This window comes from Schistocerca serialis, chromosome 5 (genome assembly GCF_023864345.2).
Source record: "Schistocerca serialis cubense isolate TAMUIC-IGC-003099 chromosome 5, iqSchSeri2.2, whole genome shotgun sequence".
Classification (NCBI taxonomy): Eukaryota; Metazoa; Arthropoda; class Insecta; order Orthoptera; family Acrididae; genus Schistocerca; species Schistocerca serialis.
The window spans coordinates 107437587-107454639 of NC_064642.1; the positions used below are offsets into that span (position 1 = coordinate 107437587).

A 17053-nucleotide genomic window follows, 5' to 3' on the forward strand; every position below is an offset into this window, starting at 1 on the left:
TTAATGTCCAGTAGTGTATTTCCTCGCTTGTATTTTACTGCCCAGTTACACTTTGCTGCCATTTAGAACACGAACAGCTAGGCTGCTAACACTTCTCTGAGTCGCACCTGAAGTTGCTGTCGATGACTGTCGATGAGTCTCCATCCACGAGGGCATGCCGTGTTCTCCACACCAAGAAACCCTTAATCCTGTCACAAGTGTGTCACCATTAACGGCACCTGTGTTTTGTGTGTATGCTGCAGTGCGGCCCCTGGACGTGCGTCTGTTGGGGGTGAGCCAGCCACTGTCTGCCGGCCGCCGTTACGACCTGTTGTGCCAGTCCTCCGGGTCTCGGCCACCGGCGCGCATCACGTGGTGGCTCAACGGACAACGCCAGCAACACAGTAAGCTCACGGTGAGCCACCGCGCAACTGACGCCTGCACTCGCCTAGCCTAGCTACCCCTCATAAAATCTGCCCAATATGAACACACAGACCAGGGGTAGTCAATCTTGTTTACCTACCGCCCACTGTCGTGTCTCTTAGTAATAAAACTTCGTAACCATTCACAAAGTCCACAGTAACGCCTAACTGTCGAGTAGGGAAAATAAAGTACTTTACAAAATTTACGAAACACAGTTACAGCAAGTTAAAGCAATGCTTAACAAATACTTTGTGTCAAAATTTTATGAAAACCTAATGAAAATTCCTTGAAAACTCCCAACAGACGCCGTCCACCATGAGAGCTGCAGAGCCAACTACATGGTGGTATTGCCGGCCGCGGCGGCCGAGTGGTTCTAGGCGCTTCAGTCCGGAACCGCGCTGCTGCTACGGTCGAAGGTTCGAATCCTGCCTCGGGCATGGATGTGTGTGATGTCCTTAGGTTAGTTAGGTTTAAGTAGTTCTAAGTTCTAGGGGACTGATGATTCAAATGGCTCCGAGCACTATGGGACTTAACTTCTGAGGTCATCAGTCCCACAGAACTCAGAACTACTTAAACCTAACTAACCTAAGGACATCACACACATCCATGCACGAGGCAGGATTCGAACCTGCGACCGTAGCGGTCGTGCGGTTCCAGACTCTAGCGCCTAGAACCGCTCGGACACCCCGGCCGGTGGGACTGATGACCTCCAATGTTAAGGTTCATAGTGCTTAGAGCCATTTACCATTTTTGGGTGGTAGGGAGCAAGTTGACTGCCACTGACCTAAAGTATGGCACGTAGCATTAACGGACCATTGTTTTCATCTACCATTGGACGAAAGTACGGCTCACCCTGGACGTAACTGAAAGGAACACCAAAATATTTCCCACCGCATTTCAGACTTGACAATCATGCAGACTGTCAGAAGAAACCTTTCACTATGACCTTAATGCCGAGATAATTTTGTCGTGTGCTAAGGAAATCTGTTCTCGTCACCCTCATTCACGTTTTAGTAACGAGCTTTGCGCTTTTGCTTCTGCTATACAGATTGTCTCTTGTAAGAGTCGTCGGGAGCGTTTAATCTAGTGTTTTGGCAAATACTTGAAATTTCGTTTTTTCCATGCGTAGCTGTGGTCAGCCCAAAGAAATGATACTCACCGGGTCTTTCGTGCGACGCTTGGTGTCGTAGGAAAGCGTCGATCTATTTTCGTTTCCAAACAAAATTATATTTGAAGTATAATTTTACTTTCTAATTCAGTACAGCGATCCCACAGTAGTCTAGTGCGGTATTTGTTGTATACATAAATTAACAGGGACACTGAAACACGAGGAATAACCAGTACTCCAGCAGCGAAAGCACCGCTCTGCACTGCGTCCCATGCTACCGCTATGCAGAAGCGTGCTGCTCAGTTGCTTGGGGAGTACCACTTTTGACATGTTGTATTGTCCCTGTTTCTTCATATCGATGAAACAGATATCGCATTACACTAATCTGGGACCGCTGTATCCAAAGAGTACGTAAAATTACGCTTTAAAAATTATTCTTTTGTATCGGGAAAAAAACTGACGCTTTCCGTCGACACTGGCGTCGCACAGTGCAGCGCCAAAGAAACTTGTGCAGGTATGCGCATTCAAATGCAGGGGTGTGTAAACAGGCAGAATACGGCGATACAGTCAGCAACGTCTACATAAGACAACAAGTGTCTGGCGCAGTTGTTACATCGGTTACTGCTGCTACAATGGCAGATTGTTGTTGTGGTATTCGGTCCAAAGACTGGTTTGATGCAGCTTTTTATGCTATTCTGTCCTGTGCAAGCCTCTTCATAATAACTACTGCAACTTATGTCCTTCTGAATCTGCTTAGTTTATACATCTATTGGGCTTCCTCTACGATTTTTACTCTCCAAATTGCCCTCCAATACTAAATTGGTGGTCCCTTGAGGCCTCAGAACATGTGCTGCCAACCGATCTCTTCTTCTAGTCATGTTGTGCCACTAATTCCTCTTCTCCACAATTCTATTCAATATCTCCTCATTTGTTACATGATCTACCGGTCTAACCTTCAGCATTCTTCTGGAGCCCACATTTTTGAAGCTTCTATTCTCCTCTTGTCTAAACTGCTGGCTGTCTATTTTTCACATCCAGACATGTGTGCACACAATACAAATATTTTCACTAAAGACTTCCTTACACTTAAATCTATACTCGATACAAACAAATTTCTCGTCTTCAGAAACGCTTTCCTCGCCATCGCTAGTCTACATTTTATATCCAAACACATCTACTACTTTAAGTGCCTCATTTCCTAATCTAATTCTCTCAGCATCACCTCACTTAATTCGATTACATTCCATTGCCCTCGTTTTGCTTTTGTTGCTGTTCATCCAATATGCTCCTTAAAAGACGCTGTCCATTGCGTTCAACTGTTCTTCCAAGTCCTCAGCTGTCTCTGACAGAATTGCAATGTCATCGGCAACCGACAAAGTTTTTATTTCGTCTCCCTGCACTTAAATTCCTAATCCAAATTTATCATTTGTTTCCTTTATTGCTCGCTCAGTATACAGATTGAATTACGTCAGGGATTGGCTACAAACCTGTCTCACTCACTTCGCAACCACTGCTTCTCTTTCATGCCCCTAAACACCTATTACTGTCATCTGGTTTCTGTACACATTTGACATGGCCTTGCGCGCCGTGTATCTTACCTCCGCCACCTTTAGAATTAGAAAGAGGGTATTCCAGTAAACATTGTCTAAAGTTTTCTCTAAGTCACAAAGGGTACAAATGTAGGTTTGCCTGTTCTTAACCTAGCTTCTAAGATAAGTCGTAGGGTCAGTACTGCCTCACGTGTTCCTACATTTCGACGGAATCCAAATTGATCTTCCCCGAGATCGGCTTCTACCATTTTTTCCATTCGTCTGCAAGGAATTCGTGGTTGAAGTGGTGTTATAGACGGCGCACGAACGACAGGACACAGCAACTTCGAGGTAGCGATGAAGTAAGGATTTTCCCGTATGACCATTTCACGGGTGTATCATCAATTATCGGAATCCGGTAAATCATCAAATCTCCGTCATCACTGCGCAGGAAAACGATCCTGGAAGAACGGGACTCACGACAACTGAAGAGAATCGTTCAACGAGCAACAAATGCAACCCTTCCAAAACTTGCTGCAGATTTCAATGTCCGGCCATCAACAAGTGTCAGCGTGCGAACCATTCAACAAAACGTCATTGGTATGGCCTTTCGGAGCCCAAGGTACACTCGTTTAGCTTTGATGACTGCACGACACAAAGTTTTAAGCCTCTCCTGGGCCCGTCAACGCCGACATTAAACTGTTGTTGACTGGAAACATGGTTCTTGGTCAGACGAGTCAAGTTTCAAATGGTATCCAGAGGTTGGACCTGTGCCGGTATCGACTCAGCCTCATGAATCCATGAACACAGCATGTCAGCAGTGAATTGTTCATTCTGGTGGAGGCTTTGTAATGGTGCGGGGCGTGGGCTGTTCGATTGATATGGGACCGCTGATACGACTCTCACAGGTGACACGTACATAAGCATCCTGTATGATCATCTGCATCCATTCATGTACATTGTACATTCCGATGGACTTGGGCAAATCCAGCAGGACAATGCGACACCCCACACCTCCACAATTGCTACAGAGTGGCTGCAGAAGCACTCTTCTGAGTTTAAATACTTCCGCTGGCCACGAAACACCCCAGACATGAACATTATTGAGCATATCTGCGACGCCTTCAATGTGCTGTTCTGAAGAGATCTCCAACGCCTCGTACTTTTACGAATTTATTGACAGTCCTGCACCATTCATAGCGTCAGTTCCTTCCACCGCTACTTCAGACACGAGTGGAGTCCATGCCACGTCGTGCTGCGGCACTTCTGCGTGCTCGTGGGGGTCCTACACGATATTAGGCATGTACCGGGTGATCAAAATGTCAGTATAAATTTGAAAACTGAATAAATATCGGAATAATGTAGATAGAGAGGTACAAATTGACACACAAGCTTGGAATGAGATGGGGTTTTATTATAACAAAAAAAAAAAAACGTTCACAAAATGTCCGACAGATGGTGCTTCATCTGATCAGAATAGCAATAATTAGCATAACAAAGTAAGACAAAGCCAAGATGATGTTCTCCGTCATTCCTCAACAATAGCTGTAGTCGAGGAATAATGTTGTGAACAGCACTGTAAAGCATGTCGGAGTTATGGTGAGGCATTGGCGTATGGTGTTGTCTTTCAGCATCCCTAGAGATGTCGGTCGATCACGATACACTTGCGACTTCAGATAACCCCAGTGCCAATAATCGCCCGGACCTGGGAGGCCAAACATGACGAATGTGGCGGCTGAGCACACAGTCATCACCACCCCAATGCCAATAATAGCCCGGACTAAGGTCTGGGGACTTGGGAGGCCAAATATGACGAATGTGGCGGCTGAGCACACAATCACCACCAAACGACGCGTGCAAGAGATCTTTCACGCGTCTAGCAATATGGGGTGGTTTTTTTTTTTTTTTTTTTTTTTTGTAATAAAACCCCATATCATTCCAAGAATGTGTGTCAATTTTTGCCTCTCTGTCTACATTATTGGTTCAAATGGCTCTGAGCACTATGGGACTTAACAGCTGAGGTCATCAGTCCCCTAGAACTTAGAACTACTTAAACCTAACTAACCTAAGAACATCACACACATCCATGCCCGAGGCAGGATCCGAACCTGCGACCGTAGCAGTCACGTGGTTCCGGACTGAAGCGCCTAGAACCGCACGGCCACCGCGGCCGGCTGTCTACATTATTCCGTGGTTTTTTTTAAGTATTCAAATTTATATTGACTGTTTGATCACCCGGTACACCAGTTTCTTTGGCTCTTCAGTGCATAAAAGACGTGATGTGTTTCAGCTGATTCCAGCAAACACGAAACCACAAATATCTGCGGAGACACATCCTACACAGATTTATTTTATTTATCTGCTTTGAATTCGTGACATATTGAGAAGGTTCCATAAGGACTTGGGTATTTTCACAATGAGTGTTCTTTCAGAAAAACCAAATATCTGAAAGCCTAAATTAATTTGTGTGTTACGGCACCAGAACCAGAATGTTTCTTTTTAAGACTTCTTTTGACAGTGGAAAACACTTCTGTATTTAAGGGACGAGTACAGTTGCTTTCCACTTTATTTGGAACTTACTCTTACCAAGAAAACGAAACAGTGGAAAAAGTATGGAGGATGTATTGCCTTTTACGTTTGGTTTGATGCGTTTGTACATACATATTTTCTCTATCAACTATTTTTCCCATTGTTCCTCTTTTCAACAATATGAAAAATTTACCATCAACCGTGGTCAAGAACATCCTATATAAGATTTGCTTTGGCCACTTTTAAAGTTGACAATCATTGTTATTCCATAACTATGTAAGGTTACAGTTAGGTGGTTTCTTGATCTATGACTGCACATAACTGTGTAAGCTGTAATGACATTGTTTAATATTGCAATTTTCTCACGGAAATACACACTTTTACACAGTTTTCAATGTGACAATGTTAAGACAGTTGTCAAAATGATGCATCTAGGCCTCTGAAAGTGAACTAATCCTAAACACAGAACGTGAAATAATGCTAAACACAACAATTTCAAATTTTAAGTAGAAGTTTATTTACAAAATTATTCTTACGGTTATGTAATGATGTTGGCCAGTACTATGATAAAAGCTGGTGAAACAACAAGTTTACGCCTCTGCACACGGTATTTACCTTTGCTACCATGAATTGTCTTCTGCATGGCTCCTCTCACCCACTGAAGTTCGTATAAAATCTAATTAAGCCTTTGCTCAATTTTCCAGCACAAACTCTCACTATGTTTCACAATATGTATGAAAACATGAACTCATCCCTAGTCTCATAATATGGCGATATGCATGCACATGGCTGGAGCAGCGTGCATATTGTAATGCCCTCTCAGTTCTTGCAAGAACAATTAACTAACTGTCTGGTTTGTTTCTCCACAGTTGGAGCTCAATCATGCTACAGCTAATTTTTAGCTGTGAACGCAGTGTTCACACAAATTTCCCCTATGCGTTGTACAGAGCGTTATGTGCTCTGTTCTGCAGTTGACGCCAGTTCAGTGAAGAGGCCCCCAAAATTTCCGTATTGTCTTTCTCACAGCTGAACTGTCTCTCCACCTGGGTTCTGTCGTTCTCGACATCACGGGTTTTCTCGACCAGTAGGAGCGTTCCTCTTATTTTGTGGAAACTCTCTCCACCAATCGCAAGGATCCTACTATTAAACATGCTTTGAAATATCGGCACTTTACTCCTTCCTGGTGCGCTTCTTCCCATCGGACGTTTTGTGCCTACTCCAGACACCTAAAAAGCTACATTTGCCTATTACGTATGTACCACTTGCAGTTCGTGTGATCGAATGCGTCACTGGTTTTGGTCGTATCCCTTTGGCATTCCAAAACTAAGTTTTCTAAAGCTTCTCTCTGTCCTACTTCTGGTGGCCCCATTACGCCCCCTGCAGTATGCATCCCTGTCCAGTCGTTGACCTGCCATGGGATGCGCCACCTTAGGAGTTTTCTGTAGTGCCTCCCGGGGTGCGGCCTCTGCATCTGCCCACACTGGCTTCCACAAAAAAAGTTTCCTCTCGCTGCTTGTTTCACCTTCTGCTCGTTGGCATGCATTATGTAGGAGTGGTGTGTTAATACCTCCGATTGAGTGTCATCCCTTTCTCATTACATACTTATAGGAAGATATGCTCATTACTGCCGAAGTAAGTTAGGTGTCATATTCACTTTCCTGTTCCGATGTATAAAACTCGTATGTAAGGTGCGAAATTGGTCTTCATTTATCCTGCCACCGTAGAACTATTGTGATATTGTATTATAATTTTATATCGCTGATGGTACACTGTGACCTCAGTTTCGACGTTTACTACTGGGGCAATCAAACTAATGTTATATTGGCGTTCCATTCAGAGCGAAAAAGTCTCCATTCGATGGTGACGTTCTGTTCCCTTATCGTTTGTGTAGCGATGGGTTTTACCTATGGGTTGTGCAGGCTTAGGCTTATTTTGGCAATAAAAACGCAAATAATTTCTTCAACGAACAAAGTTAGAAAATTAACAAGAGGGGACACAAGTGTTTCGTCTAGCTGTAAAGAATCTGCGCAACAATCAAAGGTAAATAATATAAAATGTCTTCCAGTGCTATAGTACGTAAATTTGATATTAAATACCACCCCATTGACAGAAAATGTTGGTGCAATAACAAAACAGTGTAAAACCAACAATTCTTGACCTCTTGGCACATTTACCATAATAAAACACAAGCGTAAGACCATCACTTAGACAGACAAACATACTAGCAACCATAAATTCACAACTGCGGTCCATAACTTTGCAATAGTGTGTACATTCACATAAAATAAAATCCACCTATACGTCTACTAATGACTCTCTTCACTAGCTATTCACTACTGCTAATACTACCACCAAAGAACTAGAATTTTACCAAGAGTAAAATCACACCAATTAAGTAAATCTCTGTATAGCTACATGTACACACTCATATAATCTGAATCAGGCTTGCAGTATGCTGATCTCAACAGAATTTATAGAGCTCTCCTCACGAGATGTATTAACACACACCCAATGCGTGTAAGAAACTTCCATCTAACCAAACATTTGACATTGTGTTCGCGACACCTCCGTTCTAGATATATGTCTTCCTGAAAGCAGAATAAATGGTCCATCACTGCTCCCTGCACTAAGTTCACACAACAAAGAATGCGATCAGTTGACCAAAATGGCTCCCAGCTGCCACAGCAGTAGTGCTTCCTTTCTCGTACAGGAATCGAAGCTCTTCTCAGCGTTTCTCGTGGAACATTCGACCTCCCTCGCCACTGCATGTTCGTAGGAACGTTGCATCTTAATTAGGAATAACACAGGCAATTAAATATCGGTATTTATCCGCCGAACCAGGCGAGCGACTTTCGAATAAATTGTCTCCCGTGTATGGGGAAATACGTAATGGACTACTATTATAGGTTGTGGACACATGATTGATAACATGTGGAACTTAGGGTCTCCGTGTATCGTACTATGATAGCCTAATGGTAAGGCGACCACTCGCAACAAGCGGGATATCCGGGTTCGAATCTCGATCTGGGACACATCTTCATTGTCGTCATTCCCTTGTATAGCTGATGGTTGTCCATATTCGCAACTGCGAATACATTACATGTATTTCATAACGGCTGTAATCGGTGCAGTGCCTGTTCCTTCAGAAATGCACGCATGTCCGAAGGAAAACTGCATCATAATTTGGAATCACACAGATACTGAAGTACCTAATGTTGAAAACCAAATTGACTGATAAGGAATGAGGAGGTTCTCCACAGAGCCGCTGAAGAAAGGAACACGTGGATAACGGTGATAAGAAGAAGGGACAGCATTATAGAAACGGTGTTAATGCCTCAGGGAATAGCGTCCAAGGTACCGGAGGGAATTATAGAGCTTAAAAAGTGTAGGGGCAGACAGAGATTGGAATAGATCCAGTAAATATACGAGGACTTCGGGTACGGATTCTACTTTGAAATGAAGAGGTTGGTCACAGCGGATGTATTCGTGGTGGTTCGCATGGAATCAGTAAGATGGGTGTTGACTAGGAAAAAGAAATCCGTTGCTGCATCCATGGCTGCTGTGCAAAGCATCAAAATTATACGTCACTCTGATAAATACCAGTTTGATTAACAAAATATCCCGCTACACATAATAGCAGTGCAAACGTGTGCTAGGTCATCTTTACGTACAGTGAACGCTATATTATGATCAGCTAGAATGTTATGACCATCTACTTAATAGCCGTTATGACCAACTTTGGCACGGATACCAGCGGCAACGCGTCGTGACATGGAAGCAATGAGGTTTTCGCAGGTCGGTGTTCCTGGAACCACTCCATCACACTCCTCGTCTCGTGTCATGACGTATTACCGTGCTGAAAAATACCATTACAGTCGGGAAACATTATCATCATGAAGGGGTGTACATGGTCTCCAACCAGTGTACGATACTCCTTGGACTTCATGTTGCCTTGCACGAGCTCTACTTGACCCATGGACGCCAATGTGAATCTTCCACAGAGCATAATGGAGCCGCTACCAGCTTATCTCTGTCCCGTAGTACAGATGTCAAGGAGCTGTTCCCCTCAAAGACGATGGATTCAAGCCCTCCCATCGGCATGATGAAGAAGCTATCGGAATTCGTCACACCATGCAACGATCAGCCATTGCGCCAAAGTCCAATTTCCATTGTCACGTGCCCATTTCGGTCGCAGTTGACGATTTCATCGTGTTAACATTTGCACTTGGGTCGTCGGCTTCGGAGGCCCGCTGTTAGGAGTACTCCGTGGATTGCGTTTTCAGACGCACTTGTACTCTCCCCAGCACTAAAATATGGTGTTAGTTCTGCCACAGTTCGCCGCCTGTCCTGTTTTATCAGTCAGCCCAGCCTACGACGCCTGACATCTGTAATGAGGGGTGGCTGCTCAATCCCACGACATCTGGACGTGGTTTCACCTTGATTTTGGCACTTTTTGAAGATGATCATCATAGCACTCGTAGAACACCTTACAAGTCGCGCAGTTTAGGAAATGATCATGCTGAGCCTCCGGGCCGTCTCAATCTGCCCTCGGTCAAACTGAGATAGATTGCGCTCCTTCGCCATCCTACAACACGGGCAGCACACTGACTGATATTACATGCACCATGCGTGTATCTGACTACAGTCATTCCTCACCAGATGATACTGCTATCGCCTGGACGTGTTAATATCGATAGTAGGTCGGTGGTCAAAATAGTCTGGACGATCAGTTTGTGTATAATGCATATTGTATGTTATTTAGCTATTGTGAACTTATTAATATTTTTCTACTTAAAACCATCTGTAATCTAAATTCTTTTTACTTTATAAGTAGGCTAATTCTACTAGGAAAAGGGGGAGCAGTTTCTCTTCAAAATTATGTGCAACTTCGTTTGCTGATAATAAATATCAGGCATTGTTAATAATTTCGTACAATTTTGTCTTCTGGATAACTACGTTTTTATTAATTTCTTTTTTGGGGAGGGGGGGGCAGAAATTGTACAACTTACTGTGACTCACAAATAAATCTAAAGGAAAGTGTGGTTCCTCCAACGTAAGAAGAGTTTCATTAGACTTGAGGACATTGAAACTGTAATTTTATACTGGTAAAAGTCGTGACAGGTAGTACCGGGAAGCTCTTCTCTAGTGTGTACAGGAAGGAAAATATTTCGGAAGTTGTTCAAGGTTTATTTATTAGTAGTTCTGAGTAAAAGCTTGCGATCCTGATTCAACTGTTACAGAGCAATGATTACTATTTATTCGATTTGTTAGCCGAAATACCTGCATATCTCGGAAAATACTTCCACAGAAACAGTGAAAAATTTGTAATATGAAGTTGCCATCATTTATAACACAAAACATACGACACTCAGTTATAAAAATACTATGATGTGGTTGCAGTCGCTACGCTAACGTCTCAGCTAAGCACCGTTGTACCACTCGCCGAGCATTCAGTGAAACCATTTGCAAATGCAGTGAGGCGTAAGTCGTCAGACTTAATGAACAGTCGAGGAATGGTGCCAGCAGGACACGAGTGACGCTAAACTCTAGCAACGAACTGAACCTGCGGTTGCCAGTTATTGGATAATTATAGACGGCTCTACGAAATATGAATAAACGGAAGTGTCGAGGCAGGCCCCTTCGTTTTGGACTTGTGTTTGAACGGAGGCTGTTGAAAGACGAGTGGCCTGCAGGCTCATCAATAGCCTTAATCACAGTAAGGGGTGGGACCTAGTGCTCAGCCAACAGAAGTCATAATGTCTACTGAGCACGACTTCCGAGCCCCACTGTGGTGGCAGCGTTGTGGGACCGGTTTTCCGGTGTTCGCGCCCAGCATTCCACGGTCGCATTCCGCTCCCCCTCACCCCCACCACTCTCCATCCCCCACTACTAAACCCGACGAGTCGCGTGTCCGGGTAATCAGGGAAGAGATGGAGAGCTGTAAGGGTAGAAAGGAGGAGCCACGTAGCAAGTATCACATGAAGGTGACGCAAGTCACCCGTCGAAATATCGTGTTTCGTAAATGACTCCACCAGGCTGGGCACCCGAGAGTGATACTAACAGTTGATCTGCCAGGAATTATTACAGATACTGAGTGGTATTTCAGTTGTCAACAGGAAGTCAGTGACTAAACTGATGCAGCTGTGTTTACATACAAGACACACAACACTTACAGTCAGCATTTCCACTGCTATACAAGTACTTTCAGTACAGTGCATGTAGACTGATACACTGGGATAAGAAATCAAACGACATACAATTAAACTTCCTGGCAGATTAAAACTGTGTGCCCGACCGAGACTCGAACTCGGGACCTTTGCCTTTCGCGGGCAAGTGCTCTACCAACTGAGCTACCGAAGCACGACTCACGCCCGGTACTCACAGCTTTACTTCTGCCAGTACCTCGTCTCCTAACTTCCAAACTTTACAGGAGCTCTCCTGCGAACCTTGCCGAACTTGCAGTGCTAGTTCTGCAAGGTTCGCAGGAGAGCTTTTGTAAAGTTTGGAAGGTAGGAGACGAGGTACTGGCAGAAGTAAAGCTGTGAGTGCCGGGCGTGAGTCGTGCTTCGGTAGCTCAGTTGGTAGAGCACTTGCCCGCGAAAGGCAAAGGTCCCGAGTTCGAGTCTCGGTCGGGGACACAGTTTTAATCTGCCAGGAAGTTTCATATCAGCGCACACTCCGCTGCAGAGTGAAAATCTCATTCTGGACATACAATTACTTTGTTACTGTCAATAGAGTACCACAGCCCACTTTGGGGTGTGTCAGCTTGTGCAAACCAACCTTTCGCCCAATGTAATAATGATTTCCGGCTGGGCCAACCGAGAGACAGATACTTCCCCATGAACTCAGGTACAGAAATGAATCTGTCGTCCTACAGATCATATGATGAGATAAAATTCGCTTTTGTGAATGAGTTCTGGGAGCCAGTTTTCACAAAATCACTAAACATTGTTAATGGGAGAGGTTTAATTACTTAGCGTATAGAAAATCTTGGACTTGGCTAACCGTAATTTTATTTACTTTTCTCGATCCCACGCTCGAAAAGAAGGGAAGCTACACATGAATAAGAATAGCACGAATATAAGACAGACATGACAAGTATTGAACATTGAAACGATTTAACTGGATATGAGATCGACTGAACAAGGCGTACAAGAAACAGATAAGATGTGAGTGACCATCATTTCAACAGGAAATTCTCAAATGCATAATAGTTTGGAGGGCAATGATCGCTGCAGTTGTGCCATGAAACAAGGTGTAGATTCGACTTACAAATGCCTGAAGCTGCTAAGTCTTTGATGTGTACTCAACTAGGAGACAAGATATTGGGTCATATTTTCTAACCATCTCTAAAAGAATTGAATCGAAAACACCTAATCACAATCCTCCCATGATAATCCACACTGCAACCTATTCTCACCAGAATCTTCAACACAAGGTCCAGTACCCTCTGTGGCCAGCTGATGACACCAATTTGTCAATGGTGATGTGAAGGGTTCATTCTCGAGATAGCAGGCTGTTGATCTCCTAGTGTCTCCCAGCAAAATCTGTTTCCCTCTGCATCTCCCGAGCCAGACTGTCATCTTTTGCATCTCCAGCCTGAGTCCCCCAAAATTTTACGTCTCCGCGCCAAAGTCTGAGCAAATGCTCTCCTACCAAGGGATTGGCATGGCCAGTAATTAACCAATGAGATTTCTACAAACTGTTGTCCAAGACTACATCTACCAGCTACCTCGTAAGCCACCCATTGAGCTGCCCTCCCACATGTAAAATGTTGAGAAGTGAAGTTCTCAACTCCCACTTAGCTTACTTTTTTCAGGTTACCGAACAAATGCCTTCCCACACCACACCTCCCCCATAATGGGTAAACTGAAATAGCTTTAACAATAATTGCCACACGTCTTTCTCATTTAAGCAATGAGGTGACAACGTTTCAACCAGCCTGGTTCCCTTCAGTTTCCTCCGAAGCCCATTCAGAAAAAACCGGACTGTCCTTTGACAAGAGATACCCATTTGCCAAACAGTTTATTTTTCTTTGGCTTGGTTGTGCGACGTTGCCCCCCCCCCCCTCCCTCTCCATGATTGCATAGGGTGGAGGCTGCTTTTCTATACAATTTTTTACATGCCTGATGCTGTGGTAGACAGTACGGTCTGTCCACTAAAGTTTACCTGCTGATCAGCGTTTAGGCTATTTACCCCTACTATAGAGCGACTCAGATCTTAGCAGTTGCTCTTGTTCCCCAGCTCTCCAGCCATTCCCTGGATTGGCCTTCCCTTACTGACTGTTGTAGCTCACCAAAGAATCAATTCATTAAATAAATTCAAAAACTGGTATTAGACTTGACCGCTGTATTTACTAATTTTTTCTGCCTCAGATTTCGGCCCTAGACATTTCTCAAAGGCACAGATTGCACGTAATACATTCATGTGTAAAACCTAAACTGCCAAACCTGTCTACCTTCCATAATGATATTTGAGTGCAAACTAATGACACCATGTAAGGTAGACCACATAGTTTGTATCCATGTTTGACAAATCCGGTTTTGGTTGTAATTATATTCACTTCCACAACATTATATTTTACTTTCATCAAAGTACCCTCCCCTTGATTTAAGGACTGGCTCACAAACTCGAGGTATGTGGTCAATCAAATTTTGTAGGTATCGTGAATCTATAATTATGATTCCACACATTCTTAACAATATTCCAGAGAGGTTCTTTGCTGGATTTATTAACTTCCCTTATACGTCAGTCCACTTAATCCCAGAGCATTTAAATGGGATTACAGTCGGGGCTTTGGGACGGTAATACCATATCATTCATTACTTTCTGTTTTTCCTTTGATGCAATGTACTTCGTAGAGTATACTGGCCGATGTTTTGGGTAATTATCCTGTTGTAAGGTGAACCCTTTTCCTATTAAGAGCAATCCACTTTGTAGTGCATCATACTGACGTATGCGGTGGTACTGCTTCTGATCCACACATCCTTCTATTTTCACAAAGTCGCCAATTCTATCTCCGGAAAGACATCCCCAAACCGTAATAGAACTTCCACCGTGTGTAACTGTAAGCAGAAAGACTGATCGGCTACCCCTTCCCCTAAAAAAGTAAAACAAGTATTCTCCTTCTGATTCCAAAAACTCGAACACCGATTCATCGGTGAATAACACCTTCGTCCACTCTTCCGGTGTCCTATTACGATGTTTTCTAGCCCATTCAAGTCTCTTCTGTTTATAGTTGGGCCTTAGAAGGGGTTTTCTTGCTGTGACATATCCTTTCAAGCCAGCTTCAGTTAGCCTCCTCTTTACTGTTGCAACAGATATTGTTGTCCTGTTCATTTGTACCAATTCTGAACGAATTCGGGGCGCTGTCTTGAATCTATTTCTCTTACTGGTAATTCTCAAATATTTACAACCACTTTTAATTGTTTTACGAGGTCGTCCTGGTCGTGATATGTCCTTACAGCTACCTGTTGTCTTCCGGCGGTGAAGGGTGTATTTCACTCCCCCCCCCCCCCCCCCCCCGCTTGGACACACTACACTGTTTCTCACCCCCCGCTTGGACACACTACACCGTTTCTCAATTTGGCAAATAGATAAACCTACTTGGCTAAGTGCTGCAATTGCAGCACTTTTCTATGGATATCTCCACTCGAAGAGTCATACTAGCGATGTGCTCACTTCAATGTCGCAAAGGAACTGACGTGCAGGAACCGCATGTTATGTGTCGTAGCAATGCTTGCCGTTTGCTGTGGGCATCACATCTACACAGGGAACGACACAGGTGCACCAAATGCGGCGTCCATTGGTATATAAGTAAACAAACATATAAGACAGGTAGACAACATTTATGTACACACCATTGTTTTTGTATACTATTGTATCTCGATAACCACAGACAAAAATCTTGACATTGAAACGTCCCCTTTCAACAATTATACAAGACTGTGCTTAAACTGACACACAATATTTTGTTAGCGCAACGCAATCTGACTTTCAAAATTCCCTACAAAAGAATGGCCCTGACTAACATTAAATTATACCTTTCACAAATCACTTACCTCACAAAAATCTTCGCTGCTCAAGCTACTGCAATACAGCGAGCGCCACTACTGCCAGCTAAATAAAAGATTCAAACTATGGAAGGCACTAACTACTGATAGGGATAGTTAGCAAATGAAAGATATTAATAGAGAACAAACAATGTATTTACCTTGATATCATCATATATAAATATAGCAGTTCATGACAAATTTCAAAACTCCGCCATCTCTCTCCCCACATCCACCACTGCTGGCGGCTCACCTCCAACTGCGCAACGCTACGCACTGTTCACAGCCAGCTGCCTAACACTACAATGGCGAGTATTACAACAATGCAAAGCAGCCACAGACTGCACACAGCACAGCCCGTGATTTTCATATTGAGCGCTACGTAACATTGCCAATAAGAAAACATAAACAGCCTACTTACACAGAGAAAACATAAACAGCCTACTTACATAGAGAAAACATAAAGAGCCTACTTACGTAGCCCCCATGCTCCCCACAAAAAAGTTTACAAATTTTTTTTGGGCAGTGGCCAATAATGATTTGATAAAATTTTTCATAATTACAATAACAAGGAAATCAAATGCACACACTTATTGATACAATGTTGGTCAAAAGCTAACCTTTTCTCACAGTCCATAAAGACAGTCCTCATCATTCGTCACAGTAAAATTGCAGTGTTTTTCTCAAAGTCTGAGCAGTAAAAGAAAATGCACACAGAAGTAGTGGATTTCCATGCTGTCTTGAAGAAGTAGTGTTGTCCTTCCAATGGAAAGACAGTGCTGACTCTTGACATGCAGACAGGTAATGCGCCACAACAGAGCAAACCCACAGCAGAGGCAGTCGAAGTTTTGAAGAATATTGGTAGGTAGGTCATCACAGAGCAGACCCGTTGTAGTCCTGGTAGAGATAATGGTATTGGTGGGTCATCAAAGATGCAGACCCACTGTAGTCCTTGTAGAGACGGCCAGCAGCCATCTGTTGCAAATGTGCAGGTGCACAATCACCATCGAAGAGTCTTGCGGACAATATAGCAAGTCCATAAACCACCACTTGTGCACTCACAAAGTTTCTGGAATTGTCCTTAGATCCAGCAATGCTGTTATCCAGTCCCTTGCTGAATCATTAACACACATGCAAACACAATCAGTCCCTACTTCTCACAGATTGTCCATATACTATGACCAACGGAAATGTGTGCAGTGAAATGAATGCTTACAAGCTACTTAGTTTGTTAAACTGGTGTCAATTACAATTTTATAACATGAGAATACAATAACAAAGGTACAGAATACATCATTAAAGAACATAACAATACGGATAACATTTGTAGTAAAACAGGCTTTACAAAAGAATAGAAATAGACATATACATCAATGTTACAGGAATTATGACATAAGTAAATATATAAAAGATCAGAATAACTTTTGAAACAT

General features: G+C 43.3%; 1 protein-coding gene and 1 non-coding gene across 2 annotated transcripts in view; both read left to right on the top strand.

Moving 5' to 3' along the window:
- The window catches only part of LOC126481773 (hemicentin-2-like), a 705691-nt gene that overhangs the window by 546117 nt on the left and 142521 nt on the right, over positions 1 to 17053 (top strand). Inside the window, exon 6 of the mRNA XM_050105728.1 lies at positions 243 to 394. Within this exon, the coding sequence (XP_049961685.1) occupies positions 243 to 394 (152 nt within the window). The remainder of the gene's footprint in view (positions 1 to 242; positions 395 to 17053) is intronic.
- On the top strand, positions 12132 to 12206 carry Trnas-cga (transfer RNA serine (anticodon CGA)). The gene has a single exon. It is a non-coding gene; the product is annotated as a tRNA-Ser (tRNA).